At 42.4% G+C, this 17,208-nt stretch overlaps 1 protein-coding gene across 2 annotated transcripts in view; it reads left to right on the top strand.

Annotated features, from left to right (window-relative positions):
- The window catches only part of PAXX (PAXX non-homologous end joining factor), a 61,335-nt gene that overhangs the window by 18,048 nt on the left and 26,079 nt on the right, over positions 1-17,208 (top strand). For both annotated transcript variants that reach the window (XR_004540816.1, XM_033960468.1), the window contains exons 3-4: positions 16,083-16,132; positions 16,652-16,842. Coding sequence is in view for 1 of the 2 variants with exons in the window: in XM_033960468.1 (XP_033816359.1) it covers positions 16,083-16,132; positions 16,652-16,842 (241 nt within the window). In the remaining variant the exon portion in view is untranslated. The remainder of the gene's footprint in view (positions 1-16,082; positions 16,133-16,651; positions 16,843-17,208) is intronic.

Genomic DNA, 17,208 nt, shown 5'->3' with positions numbered 1-17,208 from the left:
GACGAGGCACTCACCGTGATCGGAGCGGAGCGTTTACGGGAGCGGCGGGACGTCGGAAGAACCGGGGTCACCGCTGTAGCTGGAGGTCGCTCAAGGGAAGTGGAAGGCTTCTTAGCCGACTTACCTGGCGCTATCGACCCCGAAGGAGGATCAGGCGGTGTCGATGTGGTCGATGCCGATTTAGGCGGTGCCGTTGACGTCGGGGCCTGATCCATGGTAGAACCGGTACCGAAAAGAATATTTTGTTGTATTTGCCGGTTCTTAAGAGTGCGTTTCTTGAGAGTAGCACAGCGGGTGCAGGTGTCAGCCCGATGCTCTGGACCCAAACACTGAAGGCACCAGTTGTGTGGGTCAGTTAAAGAGATCGGGCGTGCACACCGCTGGCACTTCTTGAAGCCCGGTTGAGGGGGCATGAAGGGAAACACGGCCTCCGCGAAATCAAACCCGGAGGCTTGGATGATTACAACAGGCCCCGCCGGGGCCGGCTGCAAAAATAAGGAAAAAGACACGAAAAGAATTTTTTTTTTTTTTTTTTTTTAGAAGAAAGAAGTCGAAAGACAAAAATAGAACCAAAATTGGATCAAAAATCGCGAGCGGGAAGGCAAATTGAGAGTTTTCAACAGCCGTTGAAAAGCACATGCGTCTTCTTCGCTCCGCGGAAACGAAGAAACTGGAGACCACGCACTCCTCCGTCGGGCGGGAAGGCACCCGCGCATGCGCGGTGCGGCCAATTAGAACTTTCTAGTTAAAAAGGTCCGTACCGGGGCTCCGTCGGTGACGTCACCCATACGTTAAGAATATGCTGCCTGCTTGTCCTGGGATAAAGAAAATTAAAAACAAAAAAAAAAACCCCAACAAAATAAAATGAAAATAGAACAAAATACAATTCTCTAGCTTTTGTATTCCTAAAGAGAGCCAAAAACTTGGAAAAAATATCCAGTTTTTGTAAAATCTTTATAGGGTGATATCTTTTTATTGAACTAACTTCATCCCCTGGATTCTATATATGGTGCACAAAGTTGCATGTGCAACTTGAGCAGTGAGCAGAAGTAATTGGATGCTAATAACCGATTTTTGCATTGCGGTTCCAAATAGAATTTGTGCACACATCTGGTTGCACGTTATTCTATAAGGTTTGGTGCTTAACTTTTATAGCATGCCAGGGGCATGTTGGAGATGTTCCAAAAAGTTATGCACAAGTTTACAGAATACGTTCTGAGTGTTTCCTGGTTTTGCCAAGTCTGGTGCCTAAAAGTTCAGCTCTGAATTGGTGCCGTTTGCTATACCCTTTGATGCTAGGGATGGGAGAGTTGTTGCATGGCAGGGGAGAAAGAGCAGATACTGCATGACTGGGGAGAGAAAGAAAGACAGACACACAGACAGACATACACACACAGAAGAGATGCTGAATGGCTGGGGAGGTGGGGGGGGGGAAGAAAGACACAGAGAGAAAATGCTGTATGACTGGGGGAGGGGGAGTACTGGGACACAGAAAAGGATGGTGGACATGGAAAGAGAAGAACTGTCAAATGGACAGGGACCTTAGGAGTTAAGAGAAGACAGGAAAAACAGAAACCAAATACAGTACTTGGACCAACATGATTAGAACATAAGAACATAAGAACATAAGCAGTGCCTCCGCCGGGTCAGACCATAGGTCCATCATGCCCAGCAGTCCGCTCCCGCGGCGGCCCAAACAGGTCACCTGTCTGAATCATCAGAAGGGGCCCCCTTGCCACCCTGGTTTCCCATTGAAGTCCTATCTTCCCATCGAAGTCCTAACCCTCCGGTTTTGCACATGCACGACCTGGTCGGGTTTCTATACTAGAAAAATAAAATGATCAAGTAACAGAAGTAGAAGTAATTTTATTTTCTATTTTATGACAAAAATATGTCAGGTTTTTAAAAAAAATTGTTTGATTTAAGGGGTACCTGAAGAACTTAGAAAACATTGCTGTAGGCTACAAACAATGGGGCCCTTTTAACAAAGCCATGGCAAAAGTGGCCTTAGCACAGCCCTTACATGGGTTTTTCCCACGAGCTAAGGCTACTTTTGCCATGGCTAGAAAATGGCTGATTTTCCTATTTTCTGAATTAATGGCCACACACTAATTTTGCCATTAGTGTGCAACTATTAAAATAAACTTACTGTATGAGCCCCCACCACCGCCTATTTTGTAGGTGGTGAGTGCTCCTGCTCTAATCAATTAGCACATGACAATACCTCATGTGCTAACTGATTATTCTGTAAACAGCACTCAGTGTTGGGTACCGTTTATAAAATAGCACTTTGCACCACGATCCTTGCCCAATTTTAAGCACAAGGATTTATACCAAGTGAAACCTGGTACAAATTCTCAAGCTTAAATTACATGTGGATCTTCTATATTCTATAAAACTGCATAATTCCAGGAACACCCATCCCACCATGCCCTTCCCATGTAAAATTTATTTGAGGATCCTGTCTCCTAAAATTATGCATATAAAATTTAATTGATTCCAATTAGCATTGATAATTATTCCAGTACAATAGGTGTGTCATTCTGGACAAGCCATGAGCCAACTGCAGAAAGAATGCACTCTGGATTTTTTTCTGTAACTCTCCTGCTTCATTGAGAGCTCTGCTGCCACCTGCAGTTTTTCCTTCTGAACGTAAGCCGGAAGGAGTGTTTCTGTTCTGCTCTTCTCCTTTCTTTATTTTATTCTTATCTTTCTTTGGTTTTTCCAGTGCTGGGAGCTTCCCTGTTTGTGGGTCCAGCTCTACCTGCATGGAGAAACAGCAGATGGTGGTTTGCAGCTGACAGGACAATTCCATGTGGTACCTATTAGCCATCCTGCAGAAGCATTTTTGGAGCTTGGGGCTGCCCCTGGTTAGCATGGCTCACCTACTGCTTGGCAGGGGTATGAGCTCAGGCTGTCAGACATCTGTAGGGGGCCTCAGCGGTGTCTCGTAGGGTTCCAGCTGCATTTTTGCCGCCTCCTCTTAACATAGGAACATGGAATGTACAAAGCATGAATCAAGGAAAATCTGAAATTGTGAGAGATCAAATGGAAAAAAACAAAATTCAGTGAACTTAAATGAACAGGAGAGAGGCATTTTCAATCAAACGAGCATTGGATCTGCTACTCTGGTCATGCAAAACACAGGAAAAATAGCGTGGCATTCATCCTCAGCAATAAGCTTTTAAAGATAATAGTAAAGTACAATGTTATCAGTTATATAACCGTCATGTCAGTCTGTCTACAGGGAAAGTCAATCAATGTCATCTTGATCAAGTACATGTTGTAATGACAGACATGGAAGATGAGGATGTAGAGTTGTTCTATGAACAACTTCAAAATGAAATAGATCAAACGCCGAAACAAGATGTAATGATCATTACGGGGGACTTCAATGCAAAAGTAGGAAGTACACTGAAGATGCAGTGGTTGGAATGCACGGCATAGGAGAAAGAAATGAAGCTGGTAACTTAGTAAGTTTTGCAAAATGAACCAACTGTCAGTCATGAAGACGCATTTCCAACACCACAAACATCGCCAGTACGTATGGACCTCTCCAAATGGCATGTATCAAAATCGAATTGACTACATCTGCATAGGACAGAGATGGAAATCTGCAGTTTTGACTGCAAGGACTAAACCAGGAGCTGATTGTGGAAGTGACCATGGGCTTTTGACATGCAAGATCAAAGTAAAGTTTTGCAAGAAGATAATTAGAGACCTCCCTCTATATGACATTGAAAATATTCCATCAGACTACTGGATAAAATTAGACAACAGATTTGCCTGTCTTGATATAGGAGATAGAAAGCCTGAAGAGTTATGGAATGACATCAAGCCTTAATTAGTGATGAAGCTAAAACAAACACTCCAGAAGAGAAAGAAAGCCAAGAAATCACTTTAGATCTCAGAAGAAACCAGAAAAGTAGCAGAACAAAAGACAAGCAAAACTTTCTGGTGATAAGAGAAAAAGTATCACAATTGAACTGAGTATTTTAATGTCAAGTTTGGCAAGACAAAGAATGATATCTAAAGGATATTTGTCAGAAAATTGAATTGGAACATGTAAATGGTAAAACCAGATTAATATATCAGGATGTTAAAAAGATTGCACGAGAAATTCTAGCCTTGATTAGGGATGCTTAAAGATCCCAGTGGAATGATATTGAGTGATCAAGAAAGCATTAAAAAGAGATGGAAAGAATATACAGAAAATCTATACAAAAAAGGCAATGAGAATAACATTGAGAAAATTTGAACTGGAACTGATGCCGAAAAAGAACAGATGCTTGAGTACCTGAATAAATTAATGTAAACCATTCTGAGCTCCCTTGGGAGAACGGTATAGAAAATTGAATAAATAAATAAATATTTTTAAAAAGGTCTTAGCAGCAATTAAAGCTTTATAAAAAAATAAGTCACCTGGCGCATGCTCACCTACATTAAGGATTTTAGTTCTGAACTATTTCTAGCACATAGTCTTCTGTTTTAACTTCTAATGGTCATCCTGCAAGTTTCTCTGAACACTCTTTTCTGTTACCTTCGTTGTTTTACCGGTACATTGTAAGTAACGTTAACCATTGATTCTCTGTCCTGCTATTTATGTTTTTTTATCTGTTTTTACTGATTAACTGTCCTGCTATACATCTTTACTTGTTTTTAATTGATTAACTGTCTTGCCACATAATTGTTTTTTATTAATAGTGTTAGCATATTTTGTTTTTGCTAAGTTTTACTTTACAAGCTCGTACCTATCTGATTAACTTATTACTTGTCTTTGGTTGTCCCCTTAGTCTCTCCCCTCCATTTTGAATCGCCACTGCAAAGCGGTGGCCCGCTGGACATGCCTACCTATCAGCTGGTACATGCCGATATTTACTCTCCTACTTGTGGCGCATGCCGCAAAGGCACAGGCCAAAGGAGCACAATTAAGGAGCAGGTCCTGCTCCTTAATGCACTCCTTTGTGCGCAACTTTGTGCGCTTTTCAGGTCTCCCTTTTCTTACCTCCAGTTATCAACTCTTCCCAATACTATTTCTCTGTGGCTTTCCTGTAAAACATTTGTCAAATTTTATACCTGTATAATTCCATTTTTCCTGCTTATTGGCCATAACTATTATTCTATGGAATCTGCTCCGTCTCGGATCCCGGTCCAATGGGGCCACAGACCCCAAGCGAAATTCATCCTAGCTACTCCCAATCCTTCCAGTTTGATTAAGATATCCCCCAATTCTCTTGGCTATGACCTTCCGTCGCTCCTTTACCCAATACACTAAATCTAGGTCTTATCAACGCTAGATCACTATGCACTAAACATCACGCTATTAAGGACCTCATAACTAATTACTCCTTGGACTTTCTTTGCGTTGTGGAAACCTGGCTCTACAAAGGTGATGAGGCCTACCTTAACTATGCTACTCCTCCAGGATGCAATTTTTGCTTTAGTCATCGCTCCGGTAAGAAGGGAGGCGGTCTTGCTATCATTTTCAAATCTTCCCTATGTGTAGTTGTAGAAATTATTCCAGCTAAAAGTTTCATTGAATCCATTCAACTCAAAAACAACAATAATCCAACTATTGACTTACTACTATTATATATCCCTCCACCAATTAATCAGTTCAAGTTACCCAGGTTTTATATATTATCTCTGATTTTTCTACACAATTTCCTCTCCTTCTTGGAGATTTCAATCTCCATTTTGAAGATATACTTAATGTATTTACATCAGAATTTGTAACCCATGTTCATGACCTTAACTGCTTTAAACTTTAAAGTTTCCCTTTATTGTATTGAGATATACACTGCTATACTCTTTAATTCATTGTACGTAAAGTTTCTCTTTATTGTATTTACATTTTCCTTCATTGTATTTACAGTTTCTTTTATTGTAAACCGCCTAGAAGTCGCAAGATAGCTGGCGGTATATAAAAATAAAGTTGTTATTATTATTATTATTAAACTCCGGTCTAACACATGTAAATGGTCATACACTAGATATGATCTTTGTTCCCTGCGAATCATACTTACATTTTTCTAAACCTATCATACATAAGGTTCTCTGGTCTGATCATAGTTTTATTCAATTAGCTTGTACATTGCAGTCCCTGCCAGTTCGGTCCCTATAATCTCCAAATTATTCATAAAGTCTTTCTACTGCCAGTCTTTCAGCAGATTGGAAACAATCCTTTATCCTATCATCAAAGACCCAAAAAATAATTCAAAGGACTGTGCTAATTATCGTCCTATCGCAAATCTCCCATTTCTAGCCAAATTAACCAAAAAGATGGTCTTTCATCAGCTGTCGGATTTCATTGATAAAACGCAGACTCTGCATCCTAATCAAGCAGGTTTTTGCAAAAATCACTCCACAGAACACTCCCTTTTAGGACTTACCACAACTATCCATTACTACCTTGATAACACAAGTCCGTCCTACTTGTCTCCTTAGATCTTGCTGCTGCGTTTGATACCATAGATCACCATCTCCTCCTTCAACGACTTGCATCCATCGGTATATCTGATCAAGTTCTTGAATGGTTCAGATCTTATTTTTCTGATAGGGTATCCACTGTACTTTTCAATAACTCAATTTCTAAGTCTTTTAATTCCAACTTTGGTATTCCACAAGGTTCCATACTGTCCCCCCCCCCCACTCTTTAATATCTACCTGGCTCCCCTCTTAACCCTCTGTCAATCGATTGGATTCACTGTCTATGCTTATGCCGATGATCTTCAATTTCTACATACCATTGACCCCATTAACCAAAATGATATCTCTATCATTGATCTCAAATTAGCTAAAATTCATGATTGGCTAATATGCTTTCTTTAAGCATTTCTAAAACTAGCCTTTAAAACCATGCAAACTAATGCCCTGGCATCATAGACTACTGATCCCCTATGACCCTCCCAGAACCTTAAGATCAACCTCACAGCATTCCCTTAATGTCCCATCCCTAAAAATAATTGGTACTTGTTGTACCCTCATTTTTTCAGTCACCGCCCCTTTAATTTGGAACTCTCTCCCTCTATACCTTAGAGCTGAACGAAACTTGCAGAAATTCAAAAGCAGGCTAAAATGCTTGCTTTTTAAAGATGTCTGTAACTGATTTTTATACACATATCTACTCCAGCAATTTTTAACTTTTTCCCTTTTCCTATTGTATTTTCCTTTTATGTATTCTTTCTATAAAATTGTAGTTCTTCCCTCTTTTCCCATTGTTTTTTCACGTCATAAGTATGTTTGTTTAGATCGTGTATGTCTAATAATTAGTTCACTGAAGCACTAATATGGTAACATGTATTAGAATGAAGAGGATATCAAATACTCCAAACTCAACTGTAAGATGTTATCTCACAGCCAGTGGCGTACCTAGGGTATGTGGCACCCGGGGCCCATCATTTTTTGACACCCCCCCCATGTAAAAAAATATTTTTTGTAATGACCATGAAACGGAATAAATGGTCAGAATAGAAACAGGCAGTGAAAATTTTCTTAAATTCCAAACATAACATAACATAAATTATATCTTAATTGTCATGACATCAGAAGTACATATGGAGTAGTTGCAGGTGATGCTTGGGACAGTTCTGATTGTGTTAGTTCGGTTTTATGTGTTTTTTGAATAGAAGGGTTTTTATTTCTTTTTGAAGGTTTTGCAGTCTGTGGTCGATGTCAATTGGTTGTAGAGTTGGGGGTCGAGTGTTGCAGCTCGAATGGCTAGGAGGTTGTCGAACAGTTTTTTTCTTTTGACGTTTTTGGTTGGAGGGTGTGTGAATGGTGCGTGAGTTCTCCTATGTCTGTTTGAGGTGGATTGAATTATTTAGTTGAAGAAATTAGTTACCCCCTCATCCCACATACATTAATTCTCTTCCATTTTTGTTCCCATTATAAAAAACACTGATAAGTTCCCAGAAAAAAAATACATTAAAATAAGAAGTGAAAACAAAGGCCCCTACAGATGAGAACATAACATAAGAATAGCCTAACTGGGTCAGACCAATGGTCCATCATGCCCAGTAGCCCATTCTCATGGTAGCCAATCCAGGACACTAAAACCTGGTCAAAACCCAAAGAGTAGCAACATTCCATGCTACCGATCCAGGGCAAGCAGATACTTCCCCCATGTCTTAATAACAGATTATGGACTTTTCCTCCAGGAATTTGTCCAAATCTTTCTTAAAACCAGCTACACTATCTGCTTTTACCATAACTTCTGGCCACTTCATTTTTAAGTTTAGATCTTTCCTTTCAAACAGAGACCTTGCTAGATGTCAAATACAGCATAAGGTAACTTCACATGGACTTAGCTGTGCAGGAAATGTGAATCTCCTCATACACCCACCATATAGTGCAAAAATGTGCAAAGGTCTGTTTTTTTCTTTCGATCACTACATAGCCTAATGCCACACAAGCAGCGCTGTTACAAACATATTCTGTAGGTCAATGCTAAGGATAACAAAGTTTCCTTCCTTGGACCAAAAGGAGATACTGATAAACCACTGGAAGAGATTCCAAAACAACACCCAAAGACCCACTCAGTGTGTGAACCAGTTGAGTGGAGTGGACTAACTGGGGGGTGGAAATGGGCCCGGTGTTTGCTCAGCAGAATTTCCCAGACCACCTCTTCCTCTCAATACATTGACACGCTGCCACCACCACCATTAGGAACACCTCACTGGGTAGGCCAGCTATGCTATAAACTTTATAAAACACATTATTATATTTTCTTATAAAGCACATATTTTAACTGAACTCTCTGATATCCTCAGCCTTTCCATTCACAAAAATAGAAGGAAGAAAAGTTCCCATTTCCTGCTGTCTCATGTCCCCGGCCTATACAATATTTTTTTTCTGCAGACCCTTCAAAAGTCTGACTAAATCCTCGTTTCACTTGCATTATAAAGTACTGAGGATGCCATCTCTCCCCAATCCCAGGTCCTAAAGTCTAAGACAGTAGCGCAAACTAATGCTGCCAGATTCAGGAAAAAAAATTTTGATTCGATTCAGCCTATTGAATTGGTTTTTTAATTCGATTTTCCTGCCCAGTTGGGTGATTTTTTTCAAAACTCCTGGTGGGTTTTATAGCTTTTCCACCCCCTTTGGCTTCTCCTAACCACACTGGCGCTGTGGTGTAAATAAAATAAAGAAACAAAAAGGACTTTTCCTCTCTCTGTTAAATCCTAGCTCAAGTTTGCAGTCCAACACCAGCTCTGGCAAGATACACATTTCAAATCTGACATATTGTAATCACAAAACAGAAAATAAAATTAATTTTTCTACCTTTTGTTGTCTTGTTATATTTCAAATCTTGTTGGTCCAAGGCTCTGGTTTTCTTCTGATAACTTGCTTGCCAGGGTCTCCTTCTTTCTTCATGCTAACCATCCATCTGCCAACTCTGTCCTCCCTTTCCATTTCCCTTCCCTCCCCAGGAAGTCTGGTATCTTTCCTTTTTTTCATCTCCCTCCACAGATCCACCTTTTCTTAACTACCCTTTCATCCGGCATCTCTCCCTCCTTCCCCACCACCCCAGGGTCCACCATCTCTCCCTTTCTTTTCCCAATTACCCTCCTATCCAGTATCTCTATCCCTCCTCCACACCATCCCTTGTGTCCAATTTCTCTCCCTTTCTGTTCCTTCCCTCCCTAAATCCCATGGTCCATCATCTCTCTCCCTCTCCTCTATTTTCAGACCCATTATTTCTTCCCCCCCCAAAAATTTGGCATATGCATGTCTCTTTGAACACCCCCTTCCCTCCATGTACTTCTAAACCAGGGTCCCCCCAAAGGCCTGTCACCCCTTAAAGGTCTGCCTGTCCCCCCCTTGAAGGCCTGTCCCCCCCCTTGAAGGCCTGCACCCCCTTGAAGGTCTGCACCCCCCCCAAAGGCCTGCACCCCCCTTAAGGCCTGTCCCCTCCTTGAAGGCCTGTCCCCCCCCCTTGAAGGCCTGCCTGCCTATCCCCCCCTTGAGGGCCTGTCCCCTCCCTTGAAGGCCTGCACACCCTTGAAGGTCTGCACCCCCCGAAGGCCTATCCCCCCTTGAAGGCCTGTCCCACCCCCTTGTAGGCCTGTCCCACCCCCTTGTAGGCCTGTCCCCCCTTGAAGGCCTGCCTGCCCCCCTTAAAGGCCTGTCCCCCCCCCCCCCTTGAAGGTCTGCCTGTCCCCCCCCCTTGAAGGCCTGTCCCCCTTGAAGGCCTGCCTGCCTGCCTGTCACCCCCCTCCCCCTTGAAAGCCTGCCTGCCTGCCCACCCGCCCCACCCTGAAGGCCTGATGCCCCGACCCACACCGAAGGACCGCTCGCCCCCCTGGCCTCCCCGCACCACCATTGACGTCAGAGGAGGGGCGGAACCGCGGCGCAGGAAGCAGCGCCCAAGCAGCTCAGGGTTCGCTGACATCGCGATCCTGCTGCAGCTGCTTCATAGGTGGTGCGGGGAGGCCAGGGGGGGCGAGCGGTCCTTCGGGAGCGGGGGGGGACTGAACGGCAAGGCCGGGAGCACCCCCTCAGGGCTGGCACCCGGGGCGGACCGCCCCTCCCGCCCCCCCCTTGGTACGCCACTGCTCACAGCTTTGCTAAACTTCATTCAACTAAAGTTTATTTAAAGCTTTATATTCACTGGTCCTCAGCGGGCCATCACGCACTCAAACTCTCTCATTGTGCTGGGCTTTACGCTCCCACTCGTCATTGGAACCAGCATACATTTTCAATCTTTTAAATAACTTAGTGTAAATACTAAAAGTACTTAGCTTTTAGTAAGATGCTGTTCAGGGGGGGGGGGGGGGTTTCACCTTGCACCAACATGTTTCGCCCGTGCAATTCAATGGGCTTTATCAAGGTTATCACCCTCGATTCCATGGCTTGCAATTTTTCGAAGGAGACATTCATGCGGAAACTTGTCGAATGCCTTCTGAAAATCTAGATATATGATGTTGACTGGGTCACCCTTGCCTATCTGCCCATTTACTCCTTCAAAGAAGTGCAGTAAGTTTGTCAAACAAGATCTTCCTTTGCTGAAGCCGTGCTGGCTGGTCCTCATCAGTTTGTGTCCGTCAAGGTGATCGATGATGCGGTCCTTTATCAGCATCTCTACCATCTTTCCCAGTACCAAAGTCAGACTCACTGGTATTTTCCTGGATCTCCTTTTGAACCTTTCTTGAAGATCGGCGTAACATTCGCCACTTTCCAGTCTTCCAAAATCTTTCCTGATTTGATCGACAGATTGGCTATTAGTTGGAGCAGTTCAGCTATAACCTCTTTCAGTTCCTTAATTACCCTCGGGTGGATGTTGTCCGGTCCCGGGGATTTATCGTTTATAAGCCTATCAATCTGTCTGTATACCTCTTCTAGACTGACCGTCGTCCCTGTCAATTTCCCATCTTCATTTCCTGTGTATAGCCTGTTGGCTTCCAGTATATTGGATATATCCTCTTCGGTAAATACAGACGCAAAAAATGTGTTCAGTTTGTCGGCAATGATTAGGCAGCTGCCTAGGGTAGCAGCTTCTTGGTGGAAAGAGGGCTGCTGTCAAAGTAAAACAAGTTATCAATCCATAATAGGACATTACCTCCTATCCTATGACTTTCTAATTTCCTCAGAAGTCTTTCATGAGGTACTTTGTCAAATGCCTTTTGAAAATTCAAATACACAATATCAACTGGCTCATTTTTATCCACATTTTTTCCTGTTCTGTAAGATGAAATATAGGGTCTGAGTTTGGCTGAGGGAGAAGAAGTGGTGACTATTGTGTTCTGAATTCTGATCACGGAGGTTTTCGATGGTCCAGTCTGTTCTATTTCGCATAATGATGTTTGTCATTGAGGTGTCCTGTATGCTACATGCAACTTTATATTTTGATGTATTTTAGGGTTTGGTCAGTTGTTTGTCCTTAAATGTTGTTCGTCGTTGATGTGACATGTATGTCTTAAGCATTTTGATTTTTATATGCAAGTGTGTAATTTGTTTTCTAGTGTATTTTTGATGTGATTTCTATGATAAATGCTATGTCTTATTTTGTATGTTATTATGTAACGCCCTGGATAAGGGCGATCGATAAATAAACAAACACATGTTCATTCACCCCTGCAAAGAAATGCAGTAGATTGGTGAGGCAAGATTTCCCTTCACTAAATCCAGGTTGGCTTTCTCTCATTAATCCATGCTTATGTATATGTTCTGTCATTTTGTTTGTTATAATAGTCTCTACCATTTTGCCCGGCACCGATGTCAGATTCACCGGTCTATAATTTTCCACATCACCTCTGGAGCCCTTTTTAAAAATCGGCATCACGTTGGCCACCCTCCAGTCGTCTGGTACTATGTTGTAATTTAGAGAAAAATTACTAACAATAGCTCTGCAAGTTAATTTTTCAATTCTATTAGCACTCTGTGATATATATCACAACAATAAGAACTCTCGCAGAATTCATCTGTTCACCTTCCCCTCCCTAAAATTAAGTCATCTCAAAAAGTTCCTTGACAAAACCTTCTCCTTCTAGGCAGCTAAACTAAACTCATGGCTAGCCCAAATCGTACTCAACGCCCCCACCTACCTTGACTTCAGAAAAAAACTCAAAACTCACTTATTCCACGGACAGAACCCTTAGCTCACCCTTACACCTCTTCGACTCCCATCAATACATGTGAACCCCCTCCTTCCCTCTTATCGTACCCTGCAAACCTATTAATTTCAATGACTGCTATATTCCTGAAAATAAAATATTACCTTCCTATTTACATTCTTGTATATTCCTGAACACTCTTTTATATTCCTGTACATTCTTGTATATTCCTTGTACATTCTTGTATATTCTTGTACATTCTTGTATATTCCAATCAACTTCAATGACCACGACATTCCTAAAATGTTAATTCCAATGATCTCATCGTTGTAATCTTAATTAATTGCTGTGAACTGCCTAGAACTCTCTGGGTATGGCGGTATACAAAATAAAGTTGTTATTATTATTATACTAGTTTTATAGCCCGTTAAATTAACGGGTGCTAGAATATATATGTATGTGTCTGTCTTTATTTCTTTTTCTCTCTCCTTAGCCGCTTTCTGTATTTCTATCTTTCTTTCTTTCTTTCTTTTTTTTCTTGGCTGTCCACCACCACCCCTTGTCTGCTCCCCTTGTTCATTCTCCCTTCCTTTTACCTCCCCTGTGTCCTCCCCCACCCCATCACTGCTCACCTTATCCAACAGCAGCCCTTTTCCCTTTATTTTACCTCCCCCCTCTTCCTGCTCCCTCGTCCATCAGCACCTCTTCCTGCTCCCCCTGTCCAGCAGTAGGCTTCCCTTCATTCCCCCCCCTGTCCATCAGCACCTCTTCCTGCTCTCCCTGTCCAGCAATATGCAGTTCAACAGCAGAGAAAGAGAAAAAACACTATACACTTTGGAATATGAAAAGAAAGCAGTCTACTTTTATTGTCTGGCCATTTTATTCATGTTTATCCCAGTTTCTGCTCTTTTCTCTCAATTTTCTTACCAGGGTTTGCAGTCTATCTGGCTCTTCTCTCATTCCTGTCTTCACTTCCTCTCCTACATCCATCTCTGACTTTAACCTTATCTTTCAGTTTTCCTCCATTTATTTTTCTGCATCTATATATGCTTCTATTTCTCCAGTTGTTTGTTTTTTGGGGAGTTTTTGGGGGTTTTTTGTTGTTGTTGTTTTTTGCTAACTCCTCCCTTCCAGCATCTTCTCTTTCTCTCTCTTCCCCCTTTATTTTCAGTCTTCTAACCAGTATCTGTCTTGCTCCCTCCATCCAGCATATCCTCTCCCCTCTTTCCTCCAACACCTCATCTCTCTCTCTGCCCATCACCTTTTACTCCTTGCTTCTTCCAATGGAGTCGCGGAGTCAGGCCTGACATATAAAGTTGGAAGCCGATTCCTCTCGGAAGCAGTCCTCCATGTTGTTTGCCGGCCGCTGGAAGGAGGGGGGGAGGGTGTCAGGTCAAAAGCGCGCCGGGACAAAGGCGTGGCCAGACAATTGAGCGCAGCGTGGAGGCGCGCGCCGGGTTCCCCAACAAAACCCCCTAAAAACTTTAATTTTCTTCGGCGTGCGCCTCCGTCTTGCGCTCAGTTGTCGGCGCGCGCCTTTGTGAGCAGCCCTGCCTTCGGTCCTGTCTCGGTCCCAATAAACCGGCTGGCAATAACGAAGCCAGACATCACGGGGGCTTTCCCTCTTGCTAAATCGCTATAGGCTTTGCCAGTCTCGATCCTGCCCCTCAAAATCAGGAAGTAACTTCAGAGATGGACAGGATCGAGACCGGCAGAGCCTTTAGCAATTTGGCAAAAGGGAAGAACCCATGGCATCTGGCTTTGTTATTGGCAGCCGGTTTAACAGGGACAGGACCGAAGGCAGGACTGGTGAAGAGCAGAGGCTGGAGTCGGGCAAAGGAGGAGACTTACGTTTGAGGGACGGCAAAACTCCGTGTTCACTCCCTCTGTGACGGTTCGTCTTCTGACAGTGACCTAGTAAGCGCGCATGTGCACTCATGTGGCCACATCCGACAGAAAAGGGATCAGGGAACTCGTTTCGCTACTGCGCATGCGCGAGCTAGCATTTTATTATTTAAGATTCCATCCATTCCAGGTGATTTGCTACTGTTCAGTTTGTCAAACTGACCCATTATATCTTCCAGTGTTAGAGATTTGTTTGAGTTTCTCTGATTCATCAGAATTGAATACCATTTCTGGAACCAGTAACTCCCCTACACCTTCTTCAGTGAAGACCGAAGCAAAGAATTTGTTTCATTTCTCCACTATGGCCTTGTCTTCCCTAACAGCCCCTTTTATCTCTCAGTCATCTAGCGGTCCAACCAATTCTCTTCCCAGCTTCTTGCTTTGAATATACCCAAAAAAGTTTTTACTATGTGTTTTTGCTTCTAGTGTAATCTTCTTGTCAAGGTCTCTCTTTGCCTTCCTTATTAGTGCCTTACATTTGACTTGCTATTCCTTGTGCTGTTTACAATTATTTTCAGTCAGATCCTTCTTCCACTTTCTGAAGGATTCTCTTTTGGTTCTAATAGCTTCCTTTACCTCACTTGTTAAACACACTGATTGCTGTTTGATTTTCCTTCCTTCTTTTTTAATATATGGAATATAATATGGGCTTCCAGGATGGTATTTTTGAATAACATCCACGTTCCACTGGTTCAAGACTCGTATGCCTTTTGCACTAGAAGGGAAGATTAGGTTATTACATTGATAATCTTCTCTCTAGTAGAAAGGCTTATGAGTCCTGAAGGCCCACTCTGTCAGATTTCTATTAGCCTGCTTACTGTCTCAGACATGTATATATTTCAAGATGCTTGACTTTCTCCTGGTAAACATGTCTGAAGAGTGATGAGATAACCCTTCATTGCAAAATGCAATGGGAGACTGTGAGAAGTACATAAGTGTTAGTGCCGGTTGCACTCAAGTAGGTGGCTTGTTCAATTCCACCTTGTTGTTTTGTTATGTTCCAATTGGTTTCTTTAATTATAATTGTTTAAGAATAGAGCAGACTTGACTTTGTCGTGGAGTTCTCCATGACCCTTCTCTTTATTTCTCTTCTTAGAGTGGTTTTCAACTGCTTTGGTATGAACTGAGGAGATACAGCATAGCCCAGTGATACAAGATGTGGAGCAAAACAATGTAGATTATTCCTTCTACACAACTCACAATTTAGAGGTGAATAACCCACTAGTTCAAGACTTGTATACCTTTCTACTAGAAAGAAGTTTATTCAGGTAAGAACCTAATCTTCCCATCGAATTAGTCTGAAAGTAGGTAATTTTAGCTGCATTAGCAGGAGGAATTCTCAGCGTCATGTTTAGTTAAGAAAAGAATATGCTTAGATGGCATTTTTCAAATCTTTGTGTGTATCTCTTAACAGCAGAAAGCCACCCCAAGAAAAAGCAGGTGCAAGTGACCACAGGAACAATGCATGTCTCTTTGTGTACTTTGATTTGGAGATTTGGAGCAAAGCCTTCTGTGAAAAATGAAGTGCAGTCTTTATCCTAATGCAAAAGTTTGAAAATTTTTCTCTCCAATATAGTATTCAAGTTTGCTCTTTAATGAATACTTTTGTTATGTCTCTCCTAGAAACGCAGGAGTGGGGTGAACTCTACAGAGAGTTACCATGAAAAGATCAGGTATGCTCTTCCCAGCAGAACTACAGACTTGCTGCCCTTCAGTATGTGCCCAAACCTACTCATTTCAAGCCTTATTCTAGTGCAATGTGTCTACTAGTCCTGAACCTTAGAGTTATACATCTGAACCTGCAAGCTGTTTGCAGAATTCTGCCAATCATCTTTGAAATCCGCCTCCTCCTCAGTCAGCTGCTCCTGCTCCCTCAGTTGTTTTTTTTTTCTGCATGCATGTTGCTCAGAAATGTTCCTGCTCTGTTCTGTGCTTTTATTATTTTCAGGTACTTTCTTAATGTTCGGTTGGAGGCCCTCCCTTTGCACCAATCCTAATGGAATTGTTCAGAATAATTGCTCTCTTTCAGTTGGGAGAGGCACAAACTTCAGGATCTAAGCTAAAATAAAAAATGTTTGCAGGGTTTTGGGATTTGATAAAGTCCCCAAAAGATGACTTCAGCACTTCTTAGCCTCTTTGTGATAGGATGCTGGTCAGTATGTGATCTCTCTCTTCATATCTGATCTGCTTAGAGAAGCCTTTGAGCGCAGTGTAACAAGCTTGGAGCTACAGGATGGCCGGGTGATCCTGAAGATAAAAGATGACTCCTGGAATGCAACCTTTGACTTGTACAAGCTGCCCATTTCTGAAACTAGGACACAACTCCAAGTGCTGATATTCAGCCTGGTGGATCAAGTCAGCAGTCTGAAGAAAAGTCTCAAAGGTACCAGGATTGTATGAAAATGAGGGATAAGGGAGCCAATTTTCATGGCAAAGGAATCACTGAGGCAGGGACAGAGTCCTGTGGCCTTGGCTGGGGTATCTGCTGCTTTTATTCCATGATAGCATCCCAACTTAAGAGTCAAAATGCTACAACTTTTCAAAATTGGGGGTGTTAAACTGAATGGAAATCACCTCTTCCTGGATAAAATCAAGGAGTTTATTCAGTACTGGGGGTGCTCAAGCACTTACAGAGTTGGCTGCGGATTCAGATCCTGAGATCTCTAGATGGGGTAAAGAATGAGAATCAAACGGTAGCACAGTTGCTATGTATACTCTTGATACCTGTTTACAATGTGGCCCATAATCA

The sequence above is a fragment of the Geotrypetes seraphini genome, chromosome 10 (assembly GCF_902459505.1).
Source record: "Geotrypetes seraphini chromosome 10, aGeoSer1.1, whole genome shotgun sequence".
In the NCBI taxonomy this organism is placed as follows: Eukaryota; Metazoa; Chordata; class Amphibia; order Gymnophiona; family Dermophiidae; genus Geotrypetes; species Geotrypetes seraphini.
This window is presented reverse-complemented; position numbering and strand designations above follow the sequence as displayed.